Source organism: Ursus arctos, unplaced genomic scaffold, assembly GCF_023065955.2.
Source record: "Ursus arctos isolate Adak ecotype North America unplaced genomic scaffold, UrsArc2.0 scaffold_4, whole genome shotgun sequence".
NCBI lineage: Eukaryota > Metazoa > Chordata > Mammalia > Carnivora > Ursidae > Ursus > Ursus arctos.
In genome coordinates, this window is record NW_026623056.1 from 83,788,506 (window position 1) to 83,814,819 (window position 26,314).

The 26,314-nt window shown below is 40.5% G+C and overlaps 1 protein-coding gene across 12 annotated transcripts in view; it reads left to right on the top strand.

The window, feature by feature from the left end:
* The window catches only part of ITSN1 (intersectin 1), a 204,079-nt gene that overhangs the window by 64,069 nt on the left and 113,696 nt on the right, over nucleotides 1–26,314 (top strand). For all 12 annotated transcript variants that reach the window (XM_026510388.3, XM_048214865.2, XM_026510536.3 and 9 more), the window contains 5 exons: nucleotides 2,083–2,175; nucleotides 3,433–3,496; nucleotides 14,115–14,275; nucleotides 21,414–21,593; nucleotides 23,601–23,697. In XM_026510388.3, coding sequence (XP_026366173.2) covers nucleotides 2,083–2,175; nucleotides 3,433–3,496; nucleotides 14,115–14,275; nucleotides 21,414–21,593; nucleotides 23,601–23,697 — 595 coding nt within the window. The remainder of the gene's footprint in view (nucleotides 1–2,082; nucleotides 2,176–3,432; nucleotides 3,497–14,114; nucleotides 14,276–21,413; nucleotides 21,594–23,600; nucleotides 23,698–26,314) is intronic.

Genomic DNA, 26,314 nt, shown 5'->3' on the forward strand with positions numbered 1-26,314 from the left:
TGAGATCAAGAGTTGCATGCTCTACGGAGTGAGCCAGGCAGGCACCCTAAGCCCCCCCCCTTTTTTTAAGAGATTATTTATTTGAGAGAGGGATAGAGAGAGCAGAACATGCAGGAGGGAGGAGCAGAGAGAGAAACAGCCTCCCCGCAGAGCAAGGAGCTTGACTCGGGGCTCGATTCTAGGAACCCCCAGGACCCCGGGATCATGACCTGAGTCCAAGGCAGATGCTTGACCGACTGAGCCAGCTAGACGCCCCTCTGAACCCTGTTTTTTAATTTGTTTCATCTGGATTCCTTGGAAGCAACTCCCAGGCACCATTTCATTTCACCCACAAATATGTTAGCATGTGTTTCTGGGAGATGTGAACACTCTTAAAGACATAACTATGATGCCATTGTCATACCTACAAAATTCACAGTAATTCTTTAATATCCTCAGCTGTCACGTCAGTGTTAGGATTTCCCTGATGGTCTTCAGACCTTTTTTTGTTATGGTTTGTCGGTTCAAATTAGGGTCCAGACATTGCTCTCAGTTCACGTGTCTCCTCTGCCTTTCACTGTTTTCTCTTCACATTGTATTTGTTGAAGTGACTGAGTCATTTATTCTCTACTTTTCCCGAAGCCTGAATTGGAAGCAGGACATTTTTGTTTGTTTTACCTCCATCTGCTTAAAACATATAAATCTGCATAAAATGTTTTTTTTTCAGGTATTTTTTCCTAATATTATGATGGAAGTGTTAAATACTAGTTGTGCTTACTGGCCAAGTTTTTTTTTTTTAAAGAGAGGGTGCCATTATTATGGCTGCCTTTTGGCAACTGTCTACTCCAGTCATGAGGAGAGTGAGGCACAGATCACCACCCTCTGATTTAACATCTGTTGAAGTCCCTGTGGAATTCCAGTACAGAACCCTGCAAACTTTCCACAGCCATGAGCATTATTGTTTTATTTTTGTCCCTCTTTTTAGTTACTGAGCAGGTTTGTGTTTTGTTGTTTTGCTGTGTTTTTGCTTTTGCTTTAGTTTATCATTCTAGGGACGAATTTCAACAGGGCAGTAGAAGTTGCGGGATTACAAGGCCTCTGAGTAAAGAGATGCTCTCTGTTTCAGACGCTGTGGTGTCTCTGATGTCCGACACAGTGCCTGGCACGTACGAGGCAGCCAGTAAATACATTTCCAGCAACTGACTGAATCCACCCTTCCTGTCACTGTCTGACCAGACAACGTAGAGAGGGGAGGTGTGACATTCAGACATTTTGCTTTTGTGCTGGTCACATTCGCATTTTGTATGAAACATACCACACTGCCTGTTGCCACCTTTTCGGGGAGTATCTGAACTTTTGAAGGTCTTCCATCTACGTAATCTAAAATTATTTTGATGACACTGAGGAGGCTTAGGATGAAAGCGAGGAAGATCTCAGAAGTGAGGGGACATCTGGTTAGTCTTAGAACTGAAACTGCAGGAGAACCCAAATCCCATTCTCTTTGGTTTGCCTTTCCCTTTCCCAGGATACCCATTTTACAGGATACCCATTACACATCTTTATTGAGGTATAGTTCACATACCATAAAATTCACCAGTTTAAACTGTACAGTTAAGTGACTTTTAGTAACTTTATAGAGTTGTGTAATCATCACTACAATCCAGTATTTCAATATTTTTGTGACTCTAAAAAGATTTTCATGGACTCACCTGTGATACGAATTGTGAAACTCTGCTTCATTCATAACTTTCTCCTGTGACATTTAAAACACCTGAGAATATAATTTTAAATTGGTTTGTTGCTTGAGTTTACGTAAATAAATGGCTATTATGTCTCTATACTCTCCTTCTAACTATAAGATTATCGACAAGTTTTTTAAAAAAGAATTTGTGCCAGTATCTTTCTTATTTTGGTCTGTTTTACTTTTAATTTTCTAACTTTATCTTCTAACTTATATATATAACTTCCAAGGACCAACAGGTGTTAATTAATCAAGGAATTGATAACATAACAAAAGAATCTGAAAGTACTAGGGAAATAGTACATGTGAGCACTTTGTTATTCTTTTTGCATTGAATAATTTGTCTTTTCTTTGGGTTATAGGCAGCCTGGATATCTGGGCCATAACTGTAGAGGAAAGAGCAAAGCATGATCAACAGTTCCATAGTTTAAAGCCAATATCTGGATTTATTACTGGTAATTGGAATCAGTATTTTTATATTTTTACTTATCGGTAATGCATAGATCTGTGGAAAATCTATTACGCAGAGCTAAGGTGGGTACATATGACCCAGGGAGACATCTGCCTTAGCCTTGAGCCTGTATTTTATCGGTCGCTTTTCCTATACTGCATTCAAACCTGTTTCCATCTCTTCATGGATGTCAGGCCACTTGTTTTGGACATATCACTGATGGGAATTGGTAAAGGTCAGTGGACCATATTCTTTAGGTAGTAAACCAATGGACTGTGGTCCTTGAGCTAAAATGCTTCTTTAATTCTGATCTTGAACTGGTTTGGGAAATGTAAATAAATGAACAGATTCTGAATATTAAAACAAAACAAAACACAGAATTCTCTTATTGCTGTATCCCTAAAGTTCCTTTTGTACTTTGCCTTTTTTTTTTTTTTGAGGATTTATTTATTTATTTATTCATTTGTGAGAGAGAGTGCGAGCGAGCGAGCGCATGCTGATGAGGGAGGGAGGGGAGAGGAGGAGGGAGTGCGACAAGCAGACTCTGCGCTGAGCACTGAGCCTGACGTGGGGGCTGATCCCAGGACCCCAAGATCATGACCCCAGCTGAAACCAAGAGTCCGTTGCTAAACCGACTGAGCCCTCCCAGGTGCCCCTGACTTTTCTATTATCTTTTCCGTTTGGTTATTCTTTAGGAGATAGCTTTAGAGAAAATGGGATCTAGATTTCCTGGGGACTTGTTTGTGTGTGTGTGTGTGTGTGTGTGTGTGTGTGTCACAATTCTCTTTAAATTATTAATTCTTAGTTGTTGATGTGAATCTTGTAATCATTGTCACTTTTTCCCCATAAGTGTAGTCAAAGCACTGACAGTTTGAAGTGTAGATATTAGGAGTAGCAAAAAACTTAAAAAAGTAGAAGTATGGGTCATCAGTTGGGGGTTCCCATAGATGTGCTTTGTCATATGTGTAGCTCTTCCTCTCTTACTTAATAGCTGATTGATTAAAGTGGACAGTCTACCCATGCGCATGATAGGCCGTTTTTTGAGATGAATTTTTAAAGTGTTAAGTTCTAAAGTCAGTGAATTCGTCAGTGAATCTGATGGGTTCATTTTACTGTTGCCTAGAGACTTACCATTTGGCTTTTATCGTATATTTAAGTCAGTATTTGCAGAATTACTAGTCTTCTTTGTTTTCAATTTTGCCTAAGAAGATTTCTTCTCTGTCAGCTGTTTTTTCTAAAACTTTTTCCATTTAATTTACAGGTGATCAAGCTAGAAACTTTTTTTTTCAATCTGGGTTACCTCAGCCTGTTTTAGCACAGATATGGTAAGTTGGGACTTCACAGAAGCAGAAGGAGGTAAAATATTCTAGTAATATGATTTCTTAAGATCTCGGAGGTGAACATAAATTTCTAGACTGAAATACTTTACTACTCCTTACCAGAGAATACTTCTGAAAAGTATCTTTCGATGTAGAACATTAAAAGAAAAAAAAGAAAAAGTGGTGACATTTGTAGGATAACACTGTCAAAAAATTGAATTTCTAGTGGAGAAATCTGTATTTTGAGATTTTCTCATTAATTTGTTGTAGCTTCATCCGCATCCCCCATACTCATCTGTGAATGTCCCACATTTCTTGCTCTATAATGCAATGTTCTGTATCTTTCACTGACCACGAGGTAAGGAAAATATTTGAGGGCTAGTACTGAAACAGCCCGCGGAATAGTGAAATAGCTTGTGTTTATTACAGTGTTGTACGAGGTGAAGGCGCGATAAATACTGTTGAATTCCTTGATTATCACAAATAAGCATTCAGTCTTTTGAACCTATAGGAGACAAAGGGACATATACATAAAAGAGTGGGAAATATAATTTTGGATTTTAGGATTATGACTTTGGTCTTCCCATGCTGAGGTCTGTTGCCAAGAAGTCACGTTTTGCTCACACTGTGTGGTTCTTGCAATTAATACTTCATTTCCAGGGTTTATTAGTGTTGTGGGGGTGGCTCGCTGTGTAGTAGAAAGAGGACAGGATTTATAGTCACACACCTGTGTTGGAATCCCAGTTGCACTACGTTCGGTCTTTATGATTTGAACATATATTCATCCTCTCTGACCTCTGTCTTTTAGTCTAGAAAATGGGCAGATGTATATTCCTGACAGGGTTGTTGAGAAAATTAGGAGTATATAAAGGACTTAGTCTGGGGCCCTCAAAACAAAACCCGAAACAGTACCTGCTGTCATCATCAGGGACTGGGTCATCCCCATAACTAAATTGTCCAGTTAATTGCTTGTCTCCCAAAATGATCGACCTTTCTTACAATTGAATGGAAATTAATAAAGATTGACATAGTCCCTTGGGGCCTTCAAGCAGAGTCTGCAGAATGTTGTCCAAGCTTGATTACCAGTGTCATCAGTATGAAAATCCTTTACTGTGTTCTGAATAACAAAACTCTCTTGGGAAATACACACACACACACACACACACACACACACACACACGTGTGTGTGTGGGGGGGGTAAATTTGAATTGAAACTAAATGATACCACATTCCTGCGCTTCTTTTTGGTGTCGGCTTTTTGTTCTTTTTCCTGGTTGTCAGCATACTGGCTGCCAGACCGTCTCTTCCAGTTGGGGGGCCGCCTCCTGTGATGCCCTTCTAGCTTTTATTTCTGATCCACGTTGAGCTGGGAAAGTCACGTAACTCAGGTTTTTGGAATTGCTTTTAAAATAAAGTCAAAGGTTTGCTAGGGGTGGGGAGGTGGAGGGGAGAGCAAGAACTCATGCTCATGTGAGCACAGGGGCACTGACATGGGAGTTAAGTGACTGAGTTTAAGTTCGAGAGACACGTGACATCTGTGTTAACCGTGAGAAGCTTTCTTTTGGTTTGTGTTCTGGTCTATGATTGTATTTTGCACGAGCAGTCAAGGTCACTCACTACAGCCTTCCTTACCCAGGCATAACTTCTTCCATTGAATGCTGCTTTTATGTCCTAGTCCCAATTTATGAGTGTTCATTCAAGAAGCAGTTTTATGACGCATATCTGCTGCAAGAAAATCTCACTTTACGTTTATTCATTCAACAGTGGAATAATATTTATTGAATGTCTTCTGTGGGTCAATGACTATTATAGGTGCTTGGGATGCAGCAGTGAACAGAATAGACAAAACCTGTGCTTTCATAGACATTGGAGTCTGGTGAAGGGATATAGTTAATAGCAGTATAAAAATTGTCACATGGTAATAAGCGTAATGGAGAAAGAACGTATCATCTAGTAAATTTCACTTTTTTCAATTAAGCTAGTTGTCAGCTTTCCAGACAGTTTTTAGCTAAGCATATTAAGGTCATCTTTCCAACTTATTATTTTTATAGTGAAAATTTTTATTAACAACAAAGGTGATGAATTGGCAGTCTTGCTTGAGTCAAAACTGTTCTTTGTCTTTAATTTTTTCTGACATTTTCTTAAATAAATTTGTGATGGCGTGTTTTCCTTTTATCAAGAATTGTTATTGCAGGGAAGGAAGCACGCCTCTAAGTATCTTTTCCCGAAAGAAATATCTTTGAGGAATCATAGATTTCATGAACCACAGAGGTCCTGCTAAGATGATGGAATAGTGTAGTGAAAATTATGAGTATGATCTGTCTTTCAGCTCTACCTCTGATACTTACTCACTTAGTAACCCTGAGCAGTATTTCACCTCTTCAGAGTTAGGTTTTAAAATGTATAAATAATAACAGTTGATCTAATGAAATAGTGTTCACTCCCTGTCTCTATGCTAATCTTGTGTTCTCTTACTGTTTTTCTGGTGGGGTCCCAGGGAAGGCCAGTGCCCCTTTTGGTAGAAAGAGGAACGGGTTTGAGTCTGAAGGTTTGGGCAGTCCCTTCGTCGGTCATGTGGGCAAGAAGAGAATTTGGGATTGAGAGTTAGGAACTATAATAGTTTCGGTCTCTCTGGGCCTTACTTTCTTTGCTGTGGACCTCGGTGCGAATACATGAGTGATAGGGACTCCTGGGGGATATGTGTTGCACACCTGTACAATTTTGGGTCCAGGTAGAAACTATATTCCATTTAGCTGGTTTGTGAACATGTGTCTGTCTGTCTGTCTGTCTGTCTGTCTATCTATCTATCTATCTATCTATCTATCTATCTATCAGTTTTTTTAAGTAGGCTCCATGCCCAGCACGGAGCCCCATGCAGGGCTTGAACTCACTGCCCTGAGATCAAGACCTGAGCAGAGATCAAGAGTCGGATGCTTAACCAACTAAGCCACCCAGGCTCCCCTAGCTTGTGAACTTTTAAACTGTAACCTGCTGATAGTTTGGGGCTACTTATCTATCCAATCCAATTTCCAATTAATAATACAAGAAAACCTGATTTCTCAGAGGATGGAGTCAAGTCAGTGTGTGTAATACCAAAGTGTAACTGGCCAAAGATGGTATAGCTTCCTAGAAATTGTCTGACTAATAAGGAACTGGAGGGAAACTGGCAAATATCCTGTATCCTTTTGGCAACTATGGATACTTGAAGTTGTTCCAACCTTGGCCTGGTGTACAGAGGGAAGAGAAGAAAGCAGAAGGGGGTGGACAGGAGCCTCGATGGTCCAGGAAATAAAAAGAGGCTGAATGAAGAAGGCTTTGGCATCAGGGGTAGTACGAGCCACAGAAATGGAGATTAGAGGCTTCTAAGGAGAGAAATGAGGGGAAGGGAGGCCCACCTGGGTGTGGGACCTGAGAGAGAAGGCCAGAGACATAAACGCAAATACGAGAACAGCTTGGTGATCTGTTCAAGGGTGGGGAGTAGGGCAGGGCCAACAGCTGTATAACATCTAGTTTCTTAGGACGCTTCTGTGTATATGTCAGAAGAACCTTCAGCCCCCAACAAGATCAATTTGCTAAACTCACACACACACAAAGGGCATCCTGGACTCTTGTTCCCCTCTCCCCCATCCCTCATCCCTGCCCTCCTCCGTTCATGGCTGAGCATCTGTCCAGCTGCTGGGAGCCACACATGATTCCTCTCTTTTCCTTACCCTACGCGTTCAGTCCATCAGCGCATTCTTTTGGTTGCATTTACAGACTTTCTCCCCATTCTGGCCATTTCTTTCTGTCTCCGTTGCTACTGTCCTCATTTGTCATCCCACCTGGGCCCACCCGTCAGCATTTCCTTTGGAGTCTTTCTCACACTTGCCCCTTTAGATTTCATTCTCCATACAGTACCCACACTCTCTTTGGAAAAAGTAAATCCATTTTAAACTCCCCATTGAGAAGAAAACCCCAAGTCCTGTCTAGGCTCCAAGGCCCAACCCGAGCTGGTTCTTGCCTTTTTTCATCTTCTCTTATTTTGCACCCCTCTCCTCCCTAATTTCTGTATTCCAGTTTCACTGACCTTCTCTCTATTGAAATGGGCCAGACTCCTTCTCGCCTCTGGGGCATTGCACTTGCCATTTCCTCTTCCTGTAATCTGTAATGCCAGTCGTTGAGGTCCTCACACAGCTAGCTGGCCGATGATCCTTCTGGTTTCAGAGAAGTACTTCCTGACCATTCATCTAGAGTAGTTCCCTCGGCCCACCTGCTCCTACCCATTGTCTTCTCTTTCCCACTACCTCATTTTATTTCTGAACAGCACTAACCGTTATGGGCAAGAATTCGATTAGTTTTGCTTGCCCTAAAATATGAGCTCTGTGAGGGCAGGAACCTTCTCTGTCTTTTTCACAGTACTTACACCAATTCCTAGAAAGGGCGTAGACTTTAGTAGGTGCCCCCCTCAAAAATTATTTGTTGGATGAATTAAAAAACAAACGAATGTGAATGAATGAATGAGCGCGTAGGCTGGATTGATCCTACAGTCAGACATGAGTGTCCTGAGGGCAGCCTCTGTGGTTAGATGGCCTCTGAAGACCCACAGGCTTTCAGCTGCAGTGCAGGGTATGAGGTGCGTGAGCGGAGCCTGGGTCTTGTCCTTTAATCGTAGAACACAGAGTCCCTTCAGCGTTGCCACATTCAGGTCGGCTGCCCACACCGTCCCGGGAATTCATGCTGCTGGTTGGTTTTAGACTGAGGATACATGAAGTAGTCTGCCATGCCTCCCGTGTGCATATGCGATTTACTTAAAATATGCTTGGGTTGATTTGTTTTTGTTTTTATTCAGTTTAGGCGTCTCCTTTGTCTGTGGACTTAATTTTATTTCTGAATACGTCACACATTAACAGGTTCCAAAAGCCAACACTGTACCAGAAAGGGAATGCAGAGAGAAGTGTCACTCCCCATGCTGTCCCCTCGTGCCTGTGCTCATCTACTGAATTAGTTTCTTATTGTCCTTCCTTTGTTTATTTTTGTGGGGAAAAAAAGCTTAATATATCATGTGTATCTGTATTTTAATTATTTCCTCTTCCTTCTTTTTAAAGTTTACCGCCTTTAAATGTTCTTTTGTTCTGTGCTTTTGTCACTTCACAGCACATTCTGGAAATCACTGGTATCATTCCATAGAGATGTCTTTCTCTCTTTTTTCCTTCAGTTACATAGTATTCATTATAGAAGATACACCTCAGTATATTTAAGCTGTCTTCTGTGTGTGTGCATTACAGTTATTTCTAATAATGTAGCAATGAATGAGCTAAAGCATAAATATTTTTATATCGTTGCTGTATCTTCAGGGTAAATTCCTATGAGTGGATTTGCTAGGTCAAAGAGTAAATGCATAGGTAGTTCTGTAGATGTTGCCAGGTTTCCCTTCATTTGGAGTTGCAGCACTTTTCCCTACCTACAGTGCATGAGAGAGATACATGGGTTATCTGTCCCTTAAGATTTCGGCATCCCCGTGGACCCCTTCTCATCTCAGCCCTGCCAGTTGCTATGTATGTGCGCTATGTATTTAAGACTAGTTTGTTTGTAAGAGTTGTATACAAGAATTGTTTGACTTAAGCTTGTTTTTTGCATATGTGTTTTTTCACTTTGGAAGTTCAGTGAATTTAATTTTGGATTCCTGGGCTTTTAGATTCATCTTTTGGGGGGATTATTAGAAATGAGTAAACTGTAAATGGGAGATGAAAGTGTATTGTAGAGCTGAGGTCTTTTTTTTGTTTTTGTTTTTCAGGGAAACCTTGAGAAATAGAATTTCAGTTCTTCTAGAGTTGCAGCTTTTTCATTGGAAGAGGGGAGTAGGGAGAAATGAGCTTTGTAGCAATAGCTACTGTATTTGCATAAAGTCCTTTGAGATATCACTACCAATGAGTCCCAGCACTTACGTTCTGTTAGTTGAAGAAAAAAAGGTTTTAAGAAAGATCATGCAAAATTCTCAAAAAAATATGGGATTGTGGTGGGTGGCTTAAAGTCAAGCACCTGGAACTTGAGAATTACATGTCTCCTCTCCTCTCCCACTGAGACACTTCAGTGGAAGGTTTTTAGAAATATGAAATTCTTCTAATTGAACTCTTACAGTACTAGAAAGTCTCTTCTCCCCCAACTAGTCATTATCCCACATTGGATATTTGTTTCTCATTAGAAAATGTGTTTTGGGGGTGGGGCAGTGATGTTGGAAATAGGGGGTGGAAACCTATCTGTTTGATTTTTTTTTTTAAGTATGCATGTTGATGTTGATTGTTGGAAAGTTTTTTTTCCCTGAGAACCATTTGATATAGCTGAATATCTTTTTAGAAAAACTTAGCAAAGGAAGGAAAGTTGACCCTCTCATTTTACTTATTTAACTTCCTTTGTAAAACCTGATAGTTACAAAAATAAAACAACCAGAGACCAGTCTCATTTATGAATATAGATGCAAATATCAAAACAAAATCTTATCAAATAAAATTCGACAATATTTTTAAAACTATGACCAACTTGAGTTTATGCCAGGAGTGCAAGTTTGGTTCAGAGTCAAGGCATTGTCTCAGTATTACAGCAACAGATAAAAGGAAGTGTGATCAAATCAGCAGATGCCGACTAGGCATTTGATTAAAAAAAAAAAAAAATATATATATATATATATACACACACACATATATATATAGTAACCATTTCTAATATGTAAAAAGGAAACTTTCTAAATATGTCAGGTTACTTTCTAAAGATCACTACCAAATATTATTCTTTTTTTTTTTTAACGATTTTGTTTATTTATTTATTCGACAGGATAGAGACAGCCAGTGAGAGAGGGAACACAAGCAGGGGGAGTGGGAGAGGAAGAAGCAGGCTCATAGCGGAGGAGCCTGATGTGGGGCTCGATCCCATAACGCCGGGATCACGCCCTGAGCCGAAGGCAGACGCCTAACTGCTGTGCCACCCAGGCGCCCCTACCAAATATTATTCTAAACAATGAAACACTGCAGCTCTTTCTTTGAAACCCAGAACTTAGCGGAGTGCTCACACATTCAATGATGTCTTAGAGGCAGTAAGACCAATAAAAAAGAGGAAGTGTATAAATATTATAAACGAAAGTTAACTCCTTTTTGCTAGTTATGTAATAGTATACTTAACAAACCTAAGAGATTTTAGGTTAAAAAAATAATATTTATAGAAGTTTGGTAAGATAGCTGAATATTGCATAAATGATTATTAAAAGCAAAACTTTTCTCTATGCTTGAAATAAACACCGAAAGATGAAAACAGGGAAATGTTGCATTTAAAATAGTGATGGAAATGATAAAACTCCTAAGAATACATTTCATAAGAAAAGTAACTGGGGCGCCTGGGTGGCTCAGTTGGTTAAGTGTCCGACTCTTGGTTTCTGATCAGCTCATGTTCTCTCAGGGTCGTGGGATCGAGCCCTACATCGGGCTCCGGGCTCAGTTGGAGCCTCCTTGAGATTCTCTCTTTCCTTCTGTCTCTGCCCCTTCCCCTCCTTGAGTTCTCTCTCTCTCAATAAATAAATAAATAATATCTTTAAAAAATTCTTTAAAAAGAAAAGTAATTACTTACATAAAGTGATCTAATTTAAAAATATATTTCTTTTTCATTTATTTTAGAGAGAGAAAGAGAGACAGAGAGTAGGGGGGTATTCAGGGGCAGAGGGAGTTTGAGAGAGAGAGAGAGAATCTCAGACTCCCTGCTAAGTGGGGAGTCTCGCTGGGGGGCTCGATCCCATAACCCTGAGATCACGACCTGAGCTGAAATCAAGAGTCCGATGTTTAAACAACTGTTAAGCAACTTAGCCATCCAGGTGCCCCAAAAGTGATCTAATCTTATGAAAGAGAAGTATTTGTAACGTTGAACAGATGGACAGACATGCTGTTGTCTTTGGTGGGCTATTTAATGCAGTTGCAGCTTGGATCGCAGTAGGGTTGTTTGTAGAGTAGATAAATGATCTTAAAATTCATAGGGAACATAAAAAATATCTGTGAATAACCAAAGAAAATTTAAGAAAAAGAAGTCTTTTTTTTAAGCTTTTATTTATTTATTTTATTTATTTATTTGGAGAGACAGAGCGAGAGGGTGAGAGAGCAAGTGGGGGGAGGAGCAGAGGGAGAGGGACAAGCAGACCTGTGCTGAGTAGGGAGCCTGACATGGCACGCCACCTCTCAACCCTGAGATTATGACCTGAGCCAAAATCAAGAGTCGGACACTTAACCGACTGAGCCACCCAGGCGGCCTAAGAAAAGTCAAGTCTTGCCAGTTACCAGAACGTACCTTGGAGCCAGTGTGATCAGATCACTGTCGTATTGAACTGGGAATTGTTCAGACTAGGTAATCCAGAAATAGGTATCACTTTATATGAACATTTAATATACAGCAAAAATATTTTTTAGTTCTGTGAGAAGAGGCTGGATTAGTTAATACAAATCGTATTGTATTAGTTTCAAGTGTATAACAGTGCTTGACATTTATGAGTCTGTTTCTGTTTTATTTTGTTTGTTTTGGTTTTTTGGATTCCACATGTAAGTGAAATCATATGGTATCAAAATGTAGAATTTCTTACAAGAAATTATGCACAGACCAATGATAAATTTTTTAAAAATCAACAATTGACAGGTAAACAGTAAAGATCTCTTATAAACTGACAAGAAAAAGACACGTAGTCCATCAGAAAACTTATTAGCAGAGGATGTGAATGAGCAATTCTTGTATGAATTCAAGTGACCAAGATCCATATGCAGAGTGACCCTCAGGCTCACTATTGGTGAGTGGAATTCAGACTCCACTGGTGTTTGCTGAGGGGGATCCTCGACTGCGGGAAAGCTGTGGTCTGTTCCTCCTGAGGCACAGACGTGGTTTCTGTAGCCCATCTCTCACTTGAAGACTTTTTCTTACTCTCTAAACGGATAGTGTTGACTCACAGCTTTTAGAGATTTTTCCTCTTTGTTGTGTGTCATGCTTGTCATTGTGTTTTATGTTTTCTTTCCTTGAGTTAACTCCAGCAATATAGGATAATTTTCTCTGAAACCTAATTGTCTTTTTTGGACACTACCTAGATGTGGCTCATTTAAAAGACGGCTGGTCATAGTAATTTAATTGGAGTAGCTGGTCTTATCATTTGTTGTTTCAAATAAAATAAATTGGTTTAAAAAATAAATCATCTTAACATTTTTAATATCTAGACTAAAAGAAATGAAATCTGGATGAACATTTTTTTTTTTAAGACTTCATTTGAGAGAGAGACAGAGATAGCAAGAGAGAGAGCATGAGCAGGAAGGAGAGGGAGAAGCAGGCTCCCCACTGAACAGGGACCCCATTATGGGGCTTGATCCCAGGACCCTGAAATCATGACCTGAGCCAAAGACAGACACTTACCTGACTGAGCCACCCAGGCAGCCCAAGGGATGAACATTTTTCATGCAGAAGAGGTGAAAAATGAAACAAGATGAAACCAGAGAGGGAGACAAACCAAAGAGACTCTTAATCTTAGGAAACAAACTGAGGGTTGCTGGGTGGGGGGGGGGATATGGGGCGGCTGGGTGATAGACATTGGGGAGGGTATGTGTTGTGGTGAGCGCTGGGTGTTGTGTAAGACTGATGAATCACAGACCTGTACCCCTGAAACAAATAATACATTATATGTTAATTTAAAAAATAAAAAAATTGAAAAAGAGGTTAAATGTGAATATGCACAGTTGTGGTTTGCATAAAGTCATTTCCACTTGCAAACGTTTTCTTTTGCTTATTAAGCTTCTTTGAGAGAATATGCATTAAAGCTCATTGCACCTGAAACTAATGTAACGTCATCAAATCTACTTCAATTAAAAAAAAAGAAAGGAAAAATAAAAATGAAAACCTGGGGAGGGAGACAGTCATTGCAAGTTACACTTGACCATTTATGTCTGACTACCATTTTTACCTGTGCAAGCTCATTTAATTAATTTTCACAGGTTTAAAGGTAATAGAACTATATCGTAGCCTAACGTGTCATGTCTCCATGGTGCGGTTCGTAGAACCCCTCAGAAGACTTGGTGCCATCTAGTCAAGTATCTATAGAAATAAACTCTCTTTTCCTACTTTTATCTCCCTAACATCTTTTTAGAGGAAACATGGGACTTGAACTCACGACCCTGAGCCGGCCAGGTGCCCCTTCCCCTAACATCTTTATTATGACATAATTCACACAATAAAATTCACCCTTTTAAATGTATAATTCACTGGTTTTTAGTGTGTTCATAGAGTCGTGCAATCATGGCCACTATACCATTTTAGAACATTTTTCCCCACCTCAAAAAGAATCCTGTTTGATATCCAAAGTGCATGTCCTGGCATTCAGACTGAAAATTACCTCATGGGTCCTATAAGTAAAGAATAACACAATAGAGAGTATTTTACTTTCGTACAAAACCTTGTCAGTAATCCTAGGTTACTCCCTACAGCTTGGTAAACAAGTTTTGGTTTGGTTTGGTTTGGTTTACTTGGTTTTCTTCTCTTTTGTTTGCCCCAGGATGAAGGGAGCTGACTAGTGTGGGTGGGAGGGGTGGTTTAGGTGGTTTTATGGTCAGAGTCATTCCTCGCCCTCGATGTTGGTTTGCAGGGCGCTAGCTGATATGAACAATGATGGACGAATGGATCAAGTGGAGTTTTCCATAGCTATGAAACTCATCAAACTGAAGCTGCAAGGATATCAACTCCCTTCCGCACTTCCCCCTGTCATGAAACAGCAACCCGTCGCTATTTCTAGTGCACCAGCCTTTGGTAAGTTTGAAAAGGACTTGGTTCCTATATTTCGTTGTAGATCTTAGAAATAATTTTTCCCCTTTTCTGTTTGTAGCCTTGTGATATTCTAGGAGGCAGTTCTGTCCAAAACATGATGGTCCTGGCCCTGTGCAGGCACTTAGTGCTGGAGGAGAAGACCATGTTCACATTCGCACCCTAGCATGTGTTAAAGAACAAAAATTCACCTGAGTAAATTTGAAATTGTAATTGGCTTTATTAGGCAGTTCTTGAATTGGGCAACTTCGCATGGAGCAAGTGGAGGGGAGCTCAGAGGAGTTGTGGGAAATAGGAGGTTTTTACAGGAAGGTCGGTGGGGCAAGAAAATTGTTAGCGAAAGAAAAGAAAGGATTGTACCTGGCAAGATCACTCACTTGCCCTGGAGTGGAAGGCCAGGGGTTTTTGTCAGGTTAATTATCTCATCTTCCTCTGGGGGATGGGGAGGGCCCATGGGACAGATGACCTCACTGGTGCTGATCCGAAAATCCCTGTGACTGCTTAAGGCAGTGTTGCTAGGGGAGGTTGACTCTGCCATTAGCTTGGGTATTGAGCCCCAGGTTTGGTGACTTGGCCCAAGTGACACCATTTGGGTCCTGTGGTTTTCTTTTTAACAGATGCTAGTAATCAAGTGAAAGCAAAGGTCCAGACTGTCAGGGTAAACGGAATACACTTACAGTCTGCTCCTGCATCTTCGGTCTTTTTATTGCTCTTCCTGCATCCAGGACCCTTTGCAGTGCCACATGCTTCCTTTTGGCTTTCTGTTTCCATAGCCTCTTTATTTCCCCCTGCACATAAATAGCTCCTCTGGATAATGGTATCTAGCAATATATTTTTAAATTCATAGTTTTGAGACAACTGGCCACATTAGATTCTGTCTTGGAACAAAGATGAAGCAGGAAAAAAATAAACGTTATCTCAGTTAGAAACACAATTCCATGAAAAGAGACCTTTTAGCCAGATGTTTTTCTTAAAAACTAATCAGTAATTAGTTGATTAAGATCACCAACAGTTCTGATTTCTTCTGTGTTCTAACCCTAGACTTTAATGATTTAGGTTGATTGGAAGATTACAGTAGCAGATCTAATATCTGATTCATGAGAAAGTTCTTAGACAGTTTTCACAAAACACAGAAATTGTGGCTAGAGTTCCCCTTTCTTCTTCCTGATGGATCTGATGACAGGTGATAAGGTGAAGTAGGTTTGGGAGGGGGCAGTGAATAGTAATGCAGGTTGTCTCTGATACAGTTAATGATAAGCTGAGATAAATAAATGCTGTGGTTTTACTTAATAGATTTACTGTTAAAAACTATGCATTGCCTTTATTTTGGTGAGGTTTCGCCACAAGACTTGTGGTCATAAGGGGAAGGGTGGAGTTTTGGGGTCAGGCAAGAAGGGTAGTGATCAGAAAAGAGAAACTCAGGGAATCACGCAGGAGCAAAGGCTAGGAAGAGCGGAGGTGAAGAGTACGTACAGTCCGCTCCACGTGACCAGGGCCCTGGTCAGCTTTGTCCATTGTGTGTTCCCAGCCCTCCGCCCTTAGTTAGTCATCTTATTTAAGTGCAAGTGGCTCCGAATCTCTGAAGGTCCCTGTAGCCAACCTTTGGTCAGGACTCCTGGGTTAAAAGAGCTAAAGGGTATTTGGTTTTCTTTTGGCTTCCCTTCCGGTGCTGCAAGAAGATACGTGGCGGGGGGGGGGGGGGGGGGGGGGGGGACGGGACACGACAGAGCGTCAAATAACCAGAGGCATCCCATTTCCTCTTTTCCCCTCAAACCCGGGGGCTCAGTGATTCTTCATCTAACATTTAATATGTCTTCTCTTGTTCCATTCTGCAACAAGACTTTCAACGCTAGAGTCACTGCTGATTTATTTCCTTGAGGTTGCGGCCTCGCTTACCCAGGGGGTTTTACTGCTGCTTAAGTCAGCTGCCCCTGCCTCCAAGGGAACCTGGGATTTCTGAGTCACCATTCTGCCAGTCAGTCCTGAGCTCCTTCCCCGGGGCTTCTCCACTGCCTTTCCTCCCCCCTCCTTTTCATCACATCAACATCCTCAGTAAATTATTTTCAAGAGGCGAATCACCAGGGAATACCAGAACATGAGAGAAGTTAAAAGTACGTTGTGTCCTAACCAGGTTTGCTTAGCTTTGCTCAAACATCTGACCTTTGCTAGTATTTCTAGTTCCACCTCTCAGCTCAACCCAAGATAATTTTTTTTTTTTTTTACACTTCTTTTGTGGCTGCTTGAGAAGAAAATCATTGGTTACTAGGATCATTATTTTCTAGTTAATAGTAAAAATTCTCTGACCATGCATTTCCTAGCCCTTTTTCATATTATACCTTCACGTATTGTATTTTATCTGGTCACAACAATAACCCTAAAAGCCGTAGAAATTAGGAGCTCTGTTAACACAAATGAGAGAACCGAGATTCCAAGAAGGTGAACGGTTTGCTTAAGACCATATTCCTTAAAAGGGAGGTCCAGCCTGGCCAGACATAATAGTTTTTCAAAGGCTCTTGGTTTCCTTACTACCTTCTCTCTTCCCACCTTCATTCTCATCAAACCATGTGGGTGGCATGGAGCGTGACTGTTCCACGGTTTGTGGTCTCCATGGGTGCTGAGGCATGTGTTAACACAGGGAATTTAGGCTAGCTGTGGGTTGAGCAACTATTTTGTTCAACTTTCCTCTGTGAAGGAGAGGAAAAGGGGATGTAGTGAGTGATAGTATAACTTGCCTAAGGGCAGTCAGCTGTATTCCAGGAAATTCTGTGAGTGTGCCTGTATCTTTTTCCTTCAGTGTGTTTACACACAGAATAATTCCTTTTTGACTATGAATCCAGCTGTTTCAGGGGGAGTTTGTCTTTTGTTTAATTTTTTTTTATTTTTGCCAGATCCCATGGTTTTATTAGATTAAAACATTATTATTATTGTTATTATTATTTACTTTTTTAGAGTGGGGAGGGGCAAAGGGAGAGCTAAAGAGAGAACCTTTTTTTTTTCTCCTAAGATTTTATTTTACTTTATTTATTTGACAGAGAGAGAGACAGCCAGCGAGAGAGGGAACACAAGTAGGGGGAGTGGGAGAGGAAGAAGCAGGCTTCTCACTGAGCAGGGAGCCTGATGCGGGGCTCGATCCCAGGACTCTGGGATCACACCCTGAGCCGAAGGAAGACGCTTAACGACTGAGCCACCGAGGTGCCCCTAAAGAGAGAATCTTAAGTAGGCCCCATGCCCCATGCGGAGTCTGATACAGGCCTCAGTCTTACAACCCTGAGATCATAACCTGAGTTGAAATCTAAAGTCTAACTCCTAACCAACTGAGCCTCCCAGGCGCTGCAGATTAAACCATTATTTTTAAACCCCAACTGTGTGTCCTCATTGCTGGGAATGCATTGGTAAGCCAAGACATCATGGCTCCTGCTACTATGAAGCTTCTTGTTAAGTTGGGGAAAGTAAGCAAGTAGATGAACAGTTTCAAGGCAAGATAAGTACAATGAATTCTGTAAAATGGTAATATGATAAAGACACTGATGGGAGAAAGTTATCGGGGCAGAATTCTCTTTGGAGAGATGACTTTGAGCTGACTTAGAGATGAGAGCCATGTGAAGACCTTAAGGGAGGAACATTCCGGGCTAATGAAACAGCAATTAACAAAGGTCCTAAGGCAAAAATGAAGTTGATTTGGGCAAGAAACAAAAATGAGAGCACCGGTAGCTGAGGTATTGGTAGGCCTTATAAATGAGGAGGTAGGGCAAGAACCAGATGATTTAGAGCCTAATAAAACAACTGTGGAGTTCGAATTGTTTTCTAAGTTCAGTGGAAAGCTACAGAGAGCTTATTGGTAGGGGTTTACATGGTTTACAGACATTTAGAAAGCATAATCTTTGTTATCTGAAGACTGGATTGCAGGGGGACCAAAGAAGAATCAGGGGAAACAGTAAGGAGGTTTTTGCTATGGGCAAGAGGTAATGGAGATTTAGATCTGGGTGGTAATAATCAATGTGGAAGATGGGCTAGGATTAGATTCATCATATCCTGTATTTTGGAGGAAAAGTAAATCAGGCTTTGGTCTTGTTAAGTGTGAGGGGTTTGGTGGATTTCCAAGGAGGCAGATGAATCCATGGGTCTGGATTTCAGAGGAGGGATCCTTTAGCTCTGGGAGAATTTGAATATAGGATGTGTAGCAAGAGCAGGCAGAAGACTTGGGACCAAGCCTTGCCACGCTGTGACATTTAAAGGTGTAATAAAAGGGAGGAAGCAAGAGAAAGGTTGGTGTCCTAGCAGCTAAGAAAACTTTTTTCAAGGAGGGAGCATTCTATTGTTTGAGTTGCTTGGGAGAGATTGAGGAAGAATAGGACAGAAAAGTGATTGAATTTGATAAGATGACCTTGAAAAGCAGTTTCCTTGGAATGGCAGAGACAAAAGCCTGTTTGGAGGCTTGGAAGAGGAAGGAGTTTTACTGTGAGGGGGAGAAAAAGCTGGAGGAGCAAGTCAGCTGAAGACTGGTGTGTTTAGGATGGGAAGTGCCCCTGCATTTTTAGAGAAGAGGGAGAACCCAATGGTTGAAGAGAGGTGGGAAAATTTCAGGAGTTAAGACTTAGCATAGTCAAGAGAGGTGGTATCCAAAACAGCCTCCAGTAGATGCATTTCTTTAGAAATATTTAGAAAATATTCATTGAGGACAGGTAGTCAGTTGGTAAGAGGATGATGATCTTCGTAGCAGCTATTTAAAAGCTGGCCCAACAAGGCTTCCACTTGTGACAGATCCCCACACTGAGGAGAAATGACTGGGAGTGGAATCAAAATTGAGCAGGGCAGTGACACAGACACAAAAGGAGGAGAAGGTCCAGACCAGCGTGGGGGTGGAGAACAGAGGCTGGAAATCCCAGGAAGCAAGGCTCACATAAAAATGAGCGACAGGCAGTATCAGGCATGGTCAAATCCCACACAAAGTTTTTATTAGAAAAAGGAGAATAAAGAGCTAAATAATGCCCCTGTGATTAATGACGGCACCCCAGTGATCTACGATTTCAAAACAAGCTAAAAAATACTAAGAAAGTGACACAAGTCATGAAGGACCAACACGATCAGAATTTTAAAGCCTCAGAAATAAGGCGACAGAACTCAGGAAAGGAGAAAGAAAAGAAAAAGTCAATTCAGAAATGGAGACCAAGCTACAAGAGATGCTATCAGAAGAGAAACAGAAGGTGAAAAGAGGAAGATGTCAAGAATAAAAACAAAATTAACAAGAGATAATAAGGATTTGAGAAAAAGTGACCAATATTAAAGGGAAAGGAAATTGAATATAAGGTAGTTGGAGTCCCTAAAGAAGGAAACCAAAGCAAGGGAAGAGAACAAAGGGTAAAGACTAGTTGAAGACAACTTCCTGGAAATAAAGGATTTGAAACTGTACTTGAAAGAGGATATCATGTGCTCGAGAATATCGGTCTGGAGAAACCAGAACTAAGATAAATTCTAGTAAAACAAAAAAAATTGGGGGTATGTAGAAAAAGGAAGCACATGACTTACAAGGGGAAGAAAATTAGAATATCTTCAGACTTTGCTACAGTAGTGGTGTATCTCAGAAGAAAATGGAGTGACATATTTAGGATTATCAAGGAAAGACTAAGCCCAGAATTTTGTGTCCAGAAGAACCACACCACCCAATTTTCCAATTTTCTGGACACCAACTTATTATCTTATAATTAAACTCAGCTCTGATGGTAACTACTAGAATGAGCGTCAGATTCTGAGGGTGGAAGGGCCCAGTCCCACTGCACTGCCCTCGCTTCACACTTGTGTCACCAGTACTTGGTCCCCAGGGTATCCATACTTCTGTCCGACTTGACTACAAAGTCTGAGGCTCCCCCACACCCTGCTTCCCCTTTCTGTAATTTGCTAGAACAGCTCACAAAACTCAGGGAAACATTCACTTAGGTTTATCAGTTCGTTATAAAGGATGTGACGAAGGATACATACAGATGCGCAGGCACATGAAGGAGTGTATGAGGGAGAGGCCCCTAAAGGTCCTGAGTGTAAGAGCTTCTGTCCCCATGGAGTTGGCGTGTGCCACCCTCCCATCACGTGGATGTGTTTTCCAGCCTGGAAGCTCGCCAAACCCTATAGTGTAGGAATTTTCATGGAGGCTTCATTACATAGGTGTGCTTGATTACATCTTTCCTTGGCCATTGATTAGCTCAATCTCCAGCCCCTCTACCCTCCCCTGAGGTCTCTGTGGAGGTGGGGAGGGGGGGATGGGATCGATAGTTGCACCCCACGAACAATGCCGTGGTCATTCCCTTGACCACCTCCTGTCCTGCATCTGTTTAGGGGCCCCCAGCCACCAAGGCACCTTATCTGAATACAGAAAGACACTCTACCACTCCAGAGATTCTAGGGGTCTTAGAAGCTCCTATGTCAGGAACCAGGGGCAAAGACCAAATGTTGTAACAAAAGATGTTCCTGACAGTCAGGAAATCACAAGGGTTTTAGGAGCTCTGCCAGGAACCAGGAACCAGGGACAAAGACCAGATACGTATTTCTTATTAGGTCACAATATCACAGGTTCAGACAAAGAAACAAAAAAGGAAGGAAATATTTATTTAATTCTATCTTTTCTTCCCTCTGGTTAGAATACTTCTGTATAGAGAAATTTGCCCATCAAATGTTTGGTGACTCTAAGGTTCAGTACGTAAAGGAAAGGCAGGGTGGATGTTTGATTTCTCTTCCTCCTTTATTTATACTAGTTTTCAGAATAAATTTATTACCTGTGATGGCCAGTTAGGATTTTTGTTTGTTTTTAAATATCAATATGAATTCATAAATTTAATTCCCTTTAGTGGCTTTCATTCATTACAGTTATTCTTACTGATCCTCAACTTTGGCCCGTAGGTCTCTCTTCAAGTTGGGTCTTGTGCCCCTATGATCTGATCCTTGACATAATTTTTAGTATTCTCCAAAATGATTAATCTGAATGTATATACATATTTTTTTCTGAATTTATATTTTAAATGGAACTATATGACAACTGGGAAGTGATTTGCTTCTTTAAACACTCTTGGATTCATTATCATTGAAAGTGGACAAGTGATTCCATGTGAATTTTGTTGGGATTTTTCCTTCCTAGGTATAGGAGGTATCGCCAGCATGCCACCACTTACAGCCGTTGCTCCAGTGCCAATGGGATCCATTCCAGTTGTGGGAATGTCTCCACCTCTAGTATCTTCTGTTCCTACAGCAGCAGTGCCTCCCCTGGCTAACGGGGCTCCCCCTGTCATACCACCTCTGTCTGCATTTGCTCATCCTGGTACGTGACCTGCTGAATCGACAGACTGAATTTTTACAACGTGTGTTTTACTCTTCCTTCTTGCTAAATCTTCTGTCTTCACTTTCTGATTATATTTGAGTGGCATTTTGTTCCAGAGGAAAGTATCTTTCTTTTTCAAATTTAACATCTCCTTTTTTCCGACATATTAAGTGGGCTGTGCTAGGCCAGGGAGAAGTAAAGGAGAATGAAATGATGGAGCTCTGGTACCATCATGGGCAAAGGTGAACTCAGCAGCTAAAACCAAGAGCGTAATTTCCTTTCCAGGGCTTGACAAGAGCAAGTCAAGTTTGAGCAGTATTTGAACATTTCCTATTTCCCATGTGTCAGTTACTACTTTTCTTCAGCTGCTATGAATTGCTGATAAACAAGCCATTCCCTTAGAAGTAGGATTATGTTGGGGAGAAAAAGGAAAGTTGCGTGTTCCTTTTTGTTTGTTTGTTTGTTTGTTTATTTATTTATTTATATTTTTGAGGCATAGTGAATCAGGCGGAACAGGAAAGGAAATTTATTAAATGGTTAGATACATTAAGGATGGAGTATTACCTGCTTGCTTCATTGAAGGGAAGGATCAAAAATTTCCTGGTGTAGTTAATTTTATTTTGAGACTTAACTTGAAACCTTTTCCCTTTAGTGAAAAGCATAAACTGTAGGGGCGCCTGGGTGGCACAATGGTTAAGCGTCTGCCTTCGGCTCAGGGCATGATCCCGGCGTTATGGGATCGAGCCCCACATCAGGCTCCTCCAATATGAGCCTGCTTCTTCCTCTCCCACTCCCCCTGCTTGTGTTCCCTCTCTCACTGGCTGTCTCTGTCTCTGTCAAATAAATAAATAAAAGCTTTAGAAAAAAAAAAAGAAAGCATAAACTGTAAATATGGTCTACAAATCTTAGTAAATTCTTATCCAATGGGGGAAGTATTTTTTTTAAAGATTTTATTTATTTGAGAGAGAGCAGGGGAAGGAGCAGAGGGAGGGGCACAAGCAGACTCCATGCTGAGCGTGGAGCCTGATTTGGGGCTCCATCCCACGACCCTGACATCAGGACCTGAGCCCAAATGGAGTCAGATGCCTAACTGACTGAGCCACCCAGGTTCCCCCCGGGGAAGTTTTTTTTTTTTTTTTTCCTATAAGTACTTTGGATGTGTCTGCATAATTCAGTAGTGAGAATGGCCTCGGTTTTAGCCATGGGTAATGATTATATTTGAATCATTATTTCTCTGCCCAGCTATGTGCATTTATTATATCTATCAGGATCTTAAGTTATAGCCAAAGAATCTAAATGTGCCACAATTTTTTTTTTTTAAGATTTTCTTGTCCCATGTAGTTCACCTTTCATTTGTGACCATGTCCACAGATGTGATGACAGCTGAGAAAGTTGTTGCAGTTGCTTTTCCAGTAGTATCTGTGAATCCTCGTGCTCTGCCTTGTTTTCTTTTGTGGCTGATGGCAAATGTTGCAAGACAGTAGGCAGGAATGAGGGGGCTGGGGCTAAGACTCAGAGTTTTTTCCTGGCACGCTGCTATCCAGCCCGAATGAGAATCAGGCGTAATGGCTGACCCTCCCTAGCATCCCATGTTGTGTGGCCAGGACTGCAAGGCTCTGACTTCCATGCTCTTCCATCTGGAACTAATACTTCCGCTCCTTCAGCACAGTTAAGGAAATGCCATATCCTATGTATTTAAGCTGTTGTTTCTTTAACTGTCGGGATAGGTCCATAAAATGTGATAATGAAACATTTAACAAAGAGTTAAATCCATGGATTGTACATATTTCTATGCAGGAAGGTGATTTTCAGCAGGAATGAGAAAATCTGGAAAATTTTTTGGCAAGGGCCAGGGAGCGAAGAGGGAATAACTCTTTTTGAGTCCTGGGTGATAAGGGAAGAATGATTTCTGCCTCAGGTTTGGTGACTATGTTTTCTCATTTTCGTTAGTAGGGAAATGTTTCTTTTCTTTGTAGAATTAAAATTATTCAACATTTATTTTTACAGCAGCCACATTGCCAAAGAGCTCTTCCTTTAGTAGATCTGGTCCCGGGTCCCAGTTAAACACTAAATTACAGAAGGCACAGTCATTCGATGTGGCTAGGTAAGTGTGCTTGAGTTAAAGCTATTATCTGATTAACTCCTAAAACTGAAAATGAATTAGCTACTTCTTTGTTATCTTCTATTTTGTAGGATGCCAATAATTAGTTTTGGGTAATGTTACCAGGTTTTATCACTTACATGTTACAGAGATGATAAATAAAGAAAATGACATTTTCTCAAAAAGCTTTGGGTGTTGTTTTTTAAATGGGGAAAACAAATAGGTACCAGTTTTAGTAATGTTTAAAAATATTGAAATCAGGGCGCCTGGGTAGCGCAGTCGTTAAAGCGTCTGCCTTCAGCTCAGGGCGTGATCCTGGCGTTCCGGGATCGAGTCCCACATCGGGCTCCTCTGCTGGGAGCCTGCTTCTTCCTCTCCCACTCTCTCTGCTTGTGTTCCCTCTCTCGCTGGCTGTGTCTCTGTCACATAAATAAATAAAATCTTAAAAAAAAAAAAAATATTGAAATCAAACTCCAGGTAGGAGGGGAAAATGAACTCTTGTATTAATCATTTAAAAGTTTATATATAAAATTTTTTAGATGAAGATTAGAGCCACAATTTGCCTTATTTTTTATTCTTTCTCAGATAACCTCATGGAATCTGAATTGTTACTGAAACCTTATTTAAAACCACCTTTTAGGAAATGAATTATTCAGATTAGTGGACAGTCATTACTAATCAAATATATGGCCCAGTTTTGGCAAAGCTGATATGACCTTACTGCTTATGTTTTGACCAATCTTGGTGTCATATTTTCTTATTTTTATTTTTTACCTCTGATTTCCCCTTCCTTACTGCTGCACTAGGATGAAAAGTTGTCTCTTTGTAAGCCATCTCAAAACTTTTGCAGTTAAAAGGGGATGTTAATGAAGATGGTTCCATCTTTTCTTGTTTCATTCCTCATTAGAATTCTTTCCTAAGTGAATCGAGTCATTTTCCCACTTTCAAGAAAAGAGTGTGTTGAATATAATTGAACAATTTATAACCCTTTATAAAATAATGTAAAGGAAATCGGAAACTGAAGAACACCATGCCAGATGCTGATTTATGCACATTAGCTCTTGGAATACTCACCATCTTCCCTAGAAGATGACTGATTCTTCTCTCTGTGTTGTAGATAAGGAGGAAGCTCAGAGACATTAGTAATTTGCCCAAAATAGCCTAACTCAGAAGTGACAGAGCCAGGAGTTGAACTGAGTTCTTTCTGATTTTAAGGCATGAGTTCCTAACCAGGAAGTGTGCTCTAGAAACTTGAGTTAATGGTATACAGATACTTGTGTTCCACTCAATTAAGGTTTTGCTCCTAAGATTCAGGAACATTAATGAGCATCTATTCGCCAAACACCTCATTAATCCCACTCAGCCCCCAGAACCACAGCAGATACTGTCTCAGAATTGTGAATGAGGGAGAAAACCCCGAGAGGTTAGAATCCTCACGGTTTACATTTTAGAGCTGAGATGTAAACTAACACTGAATTCCTTATTTCTCAGTCTTTCTCTTTTACCATGCTGAAGTTTTGAGTTTTCTGTGCTTCTCCACAAGAGATTTTCCGATCTGCCTTAAAATTGATTTGTGACATAAGAATGAATAAATAATCAGTATTAGCAAACATTATTGCGATTAAGACAGCTGGTTTGGGGGGTTGTTTTGGTACTCGTCTTTTTAATAATTTAAATTTCCAGCAAATTTTTAGAATGTGTCATCTAATTTTTGGTTACCTGTTAATGAGGTTTTTAGTGCATTTAAATTTTCAGGAAAGTCTCAGCAGAAAACTTTGACTTGATAAGTATAATCTGAAGCAGCTTCTGTGTGTAACACCCTATATTCCTGGGGTGCGAGAGAAAGATAATTAGCTTTTGACAAGTAGGCAAGAGTTGGAATCAGCAAAATATTAGTTAGTTTAAAATGAGAGGGTTGCAGAGTTACTCACAGCAGAATCGACCCTGGTAAGTGTTTTTTACTAAGAAATTTATAATAATTTGAAAAGGTGAATTTAATTAGATACTTTCCAAGTCTTTGGGAGCTGTTTCCTATACTTTACGAAGTGTGTATTGTGAGTATAAGTGCATAGATAACATATATAAATAATGACTAAGAGGTTTAATTTATAATTAAAATTTTGCTTTTACACATGAAATATTTTTATTGAAATCAAAGGAAATGGCAAATGGGACATTAGTTGTAATCTGTCCTGAAGTGGAATGCCGATTTTACTGAGAGCTTAGCCCTTGTGTTTTAAATTGCCCTGTTTAGACACCAGGCTCTAAGAAGCCATAGGTACCAGTGTGATAGTTGTGTGGAACTACCCTGAGACCTGGTCACTAAGGAGGCGTAGACCCCACTGACTGCTGGTATCGGTTTCCTTGAGTCAGAGTTGCTACACATTGGCAGGGAAAGGTCACCATGGGATTACACGCAAGAAAGCAAAGCTCCTTCCATTATCGTTCCCCTGATTTGCCATGACCCTGGACGTGTTCTGTTCTCTCTCCATTTGTGGGAACTGAAACTTGACAGAATGAAATGATTTCCCTTCATTAAGGAGTTAATGTATTTTGCTAAATAGAAAGTTATAAATATTAAAGAATGAATACCTTTAAAGGCAGTTATCTGTTTGTATCA